Source organism: Piliocolobus tephrosceles, chromosome 21 (assembly GCF_002776525.5).
Source record: "Piliocolobus tephrosceles isolate RC106 chromosome 21, ASM277652v3, whole genome shotgun sequence".
NCBI classification, from domain to species: domain Eukaryota; kingdom Metazoa; phylum Chordata; class Mammalia; order Primates; family Cercopithecidae; genus Piliocolobus; species Piliocolobus tephrosceles.
Window position 1 is genome coordinate 18,207,873 of NC_045454.1, and position 4,327 is coordinate 18,212,199.

Below are 4,327 nucleotides of genomic sequence, written 5' to 3' on the forward strand. Positions count from 1 at the left end.
AGTGCTGGGATTACAGGTGTGAGCCACCATGCCTGGCAGTACACACACATATTTGCACACATGTGGGCATGAACATGCACAGTTATGCATTTTTGGTTAGATTCAAGTTTGGGCAGACACTCATTTACACACAAATACATGCACAGTCACAGAAGTCAGGCACACACAAATATACACAACCAGTCACAAATTTTGCCTGCATCACACAGATATCCACACCCAGTCACAGACCCACAATCGCACACACACTCAAGGATTCACCTATCACAGAAGGTTCCAATTCCTTGTTGTTTATTTGTGCATAATGTACAAAAGTAAAACAATAAACTCAGTCCTATGTCTCAGTCAGGGCTGCAGCTTCATAAATAAAGGGTGAGAGGAAATAATTTAAGGAAGGAGTAGGGCTCAGTGCATAAATAAGGTGTGGGGTGTCAGGTGGATTCGGGGTGGGTTGACGTTCTCAGACACAGGTCCCCATTGGCGACACATATCAGGTCTCGTATGAGTAGGCGGAAGAGGTTGAAGGTGACAGACGCCTCAAGGCAGCCAGGGGACTCCTGTAGGGAGGAGGGGATGGATCAGGGGCTGTCCAGGGTCTGGGCTCCTATTGGCTCCTCAGACCCTGGTCCTTCTCTTCCTGGGTCTCTCACCTTTTTGGGGGCCTCCTGGAGCCGGTGTAGCCAGTGTTGGAGGCGGCCCCGGGGCCTGGGCCCTGCTGTGGGTTGAGCCTGGATCTGTGGGCAGAGGAGGGTGGTATGTGAGGCGGATCCTGGGCCACCACAGGGGAAGGATGCTGCTCAGAACTCACAGACCTGGGTGCCCGGGCCCCGATGACTCACACAGGCCTGGAGCTGGGAAAGGATGTGGTGCAGGGTGTGAAGGGGCTGATCTAGGGCGACCCCCAGGGCTGAGTCAGTGTCAGCGGCAGCCTCCAAGACTTTCAGCGTCAGGGCCAGCTCAGCCTCCAAGGCCACGGGGCGCTCCCTCACCTGAGGAGAGGTGAGAAAGAGCATGTGAGGGAAAACAGGCAAGAAGACCCAGTTAGTGGGGACAGGTAGGCAGTCCTGGGGAAGGACGGTGACACAGTGCATGTGTTGGGGACAGGTGAGGGGTCTGGGGAGAAGAGGCAGGAGGGGGAAGACTTGAGGAAGGATATAGGGGAGGCAGGATGGTCAAGGAGGCAGGTGAGGGGATAAGTGAAATGGAGACAAATGAAAAGGGACTTACGGGGGTCACAGAGGTTCCCTGGGATGGGGTGGGGACGGGTGAGGAGAAAGCAGGTTGGGGCGCAGTGAGAGAGGAACAGTTGCATGCACAGAGAAGAAGGGTGGGGCCAGGTGTGGTGGCTCACGCCTGTAATCCCAACACTTTGGGAGGGCGAGGCAAGTGGATCACCTGAGGTCAGGAGTTTGAGACCAGCCTGGCCAACACGGTGAAACCCTGTCTCTACTAAAAATGCAAAAATTAGCTGGGCATCATGGCACATGCCTGTAATCACAGCTACTCAGGAGGCTGAGGCAGGAGAATCGCTTGAACCCAGAAGGCGGAGGTTGCAGTGAGCCGAGATGATGCCACTGCACTCCAGCCTGGGTGACAGAGCAAGACTCTGTCTCAAAAAAAAAAAAAAAAAAAAAAGGGTGGATGAGGGGGGAACATGAGCTGGACGAATGTCAGTGAAAGATGATGAGGGACAGGTGACGGGGCAGGTGAGAGGGACAGGGAGTCAGCGTTGGGAACAGACAGGGGGAAGTGGAGCAGGATGAAAGGCACAGGTGGGGGACAGACTGGGGACATTTGGGAGAGAAATGAAGAGTGAGAGTGGAAGTGACAGGGACAGGTGAGTGAGCTAGGGGAGTGGGGCCGACGGGAGATGATAGAAGGGACCCAGGGGAAGGACAGAGTCAAGACAGCTGTTGAGAAGTGGCAAGGGCACAGGACAGGTGAGGAGAGGTCCAAGAGAGTGAAGGACAAGGGGAACAAAGAAGGCTAAGGGGCCACTTAAGGAGAGAAGGGAGAGGGTCAAGGGAAGGGTAAAGGGGGCCTGACTTCCAACTCACCTGGAGAAGCCTTAGGTCCCAGTTCCCGGGGAAGACAGGGGAGCTGCAACTCCAGTTTTTCAACTTGAGTGATTCTTCCTAGAGAGCAAGGGCAGGGGTTAGCCCACAGCAGGATGGCTGGAAGCTAGCTCCTAGTAGCAAGGATGAAGTTGGCCTGACAGCATAGGTTTAACCCAGTGCAGAAAGGATAGAGGTTCGCCATAGTTGGAAGGCTAGAGGCTAGCACACAGTAGCAGGGCAGTAACTGGGACACCCGTAGAAGTGGAGGTTAGCCCCTAGCAACAGGAACTCACCAAGGCGTCCCTGGCCTTCTTGAAGCTTGCCAACTCCTGCGGTGACAGAGATTTGAACCTGTCAATGTCGCAGCCCTTCCCAGTTGTGGTGGGCTTGGAAGTGGGGACAGGGCCTGCCACGGCCAAGCCTAGCACCAAAGGCACCAGCACCACGATCCAAGCTGCAGCCATGGCTAAATCGCAACAGCTTCCCCAGCGGCATGGCTCTGCTTTTTAGCCGGGCAAAATGAGCAATCCACGATGATGTGTGTAAAGTGAAAAGGTAATTGGAAATGAGAATTTCCACTTGACTTCAGAGGCATGAGTGGGTGGGGCCAGTTTGGGAGCCTGGTGAGGGAACAGGTGTGGGCGGGGCCAAGTGAGCTGGGAGCTGCATCAAGAAGGAAAGAGAAACTGAAATCCTTAGAACTCCGTGGGCAGCTTTCAGTCAAATGGCCTCGAGGAGTCCCTGACGGAGGCGGAGATTAGGGATAAGGCTACCTGAGTGGCAGGGAGAAAGCTTCTTTTTTATTCTAAATTAGCCAGGAGTGGTGGCAGGCACCTGTGGTCTCAGCTACTCATGAGGCCGAGGCATGAGAATCGCTTGAATCCGGGAGGCAGAGGTTGCAGTGAGCCAAGATCATGCCACTGCACTCCAGCCTGGGTGATAGAGTGAGATCCTGTTTCAAAAAAAAAAAATTGGTTTTTTATTTTGTTACTATTTTTTGAGATGGAGTTTTGCTCTTGTTGCCCAGGCTGGAGTGCAATGGTGCAATCCTGGCTCACTGCAACTTCTGCCTCCTGGGTTCAAGCGATTCTCCTGCCTCAGCCTCCTAAGTAGCTGGGATTATAGGTGCGCACCATCACGCCTGGCTAATTTTTGTAATTTAGTAGAAAATGGGTTTTACTATGTTGGTCAGGCTGGCCTCGAACTTCTGACCTCAGGTGAACCGCCCAACTCGGCCTGCCAAAGTGCTGGGATTATAGGCGTGAGCCACCGCCTTATTTTATTATTTATTTATATTTGTAGAGATAGGGATCTCACTATGTTGCCCAGGCCAGTCTTGAACTCCTGGCCTTAAGCCATCCTTCTGCTTCAGCCTCCAAAAGTGTCACCTTGACTGGTTAAGTTTACCAGATAGCTAGTGATGCATTAATTCTGGGTATGACTCTGGGGTGTTTCCAGAAGAGATTAGCATTTGAATCAATGGACTGAGTAAGGAAGACCCATTGTTACCCAATGTGGTGGGCACCATCCAATTGGCCGAGGGCCTGAATAGAACAAAAAGGCAGAGGAAAGGTAAATTTGCTCGCTCTTACGAGCTGGGACACCCTGCATCTGCCCTTAAACATCAGAATTCCAGGCTCTTTGGCCTTTGAATGCTGGGATGTGCAGCCGGGCATGGTGGCTCACGCCTGTAATCCCAGCAGTTTGGGAGGCTGAGGCAGGTGGATCACTTGAGGTCAGGAGTTCGAGACCAGCCTGGCCAAATGGTGAAGCCCCATCTCTACTAAAAATACAAAAATTAGCCAGGTGTGGTGGCACAGGCCTGTAGTCCCAGCTACTCGGGAGGCTGAGGCAGGAGAATTGCTTGAACCCTGGAAGCGGAGGCTGCAGAGAGCTGAGATCATGCCATTGCATTCCAGCCTGGGCAACAGAGTGAGATTCCATCTCAGAAAAAAATTGCTGGGACTTACACTAGCTGCCCCCCAAGTCCTGAGGCTTTTGTTCTTGAACTGAGCTGAACTATAAGCTTCGCTGGTTCTCCAGCTTGCAGATGGCCTGTCATGGAACTTATTGGCCTTCCTAATTGTCTGAGCCAATTCTCCTAATAAATCCCCTCCTCTCTCTTTCTCTCTGTCATCTATCTAGTCTCTATCCATCTATTTATCTGTCTCTCTCTCTAAGTATGTATGTATGTATGTGTGTATGTATGTGTGTATCTATCTATCTATCTATCTATCTATCTATCTATCTATCTATCTATCTATCTATCT

The 4,327-nt window shown here is 52.1% G+C and overlaps 1 protein-coding gene across 1 annotated transcript; it reads right to left on the reverse strand.

Moving 5' to 3' along the window:
- Positions 1-274: 274 nt before the first annotated feature.
- Positions 275-2,618, reverse strand: IFNL1 (interferon lambda 1). Its single transcript, XM_023229397.2, has 5 exons — positions 2,351-2,618; positions 2,058-2,135; positions 840-989; positions 651-734; positions 275-557 (listed from the first exon to the last, which is right to left on the reverse strand). Exons 1-5 carry the CDS (start codon positions 2,519-2,521, stop codon positions 432-434), a joined length of 609 nt encoding a protein of 202 aa, XP_023085165.1. The 5' UTR covers positions 2,522-2,618; the 3' UTR covers positions 275-431.
- Positions 2,619-4,327: the final 1,709 nt, after the last annotated feature.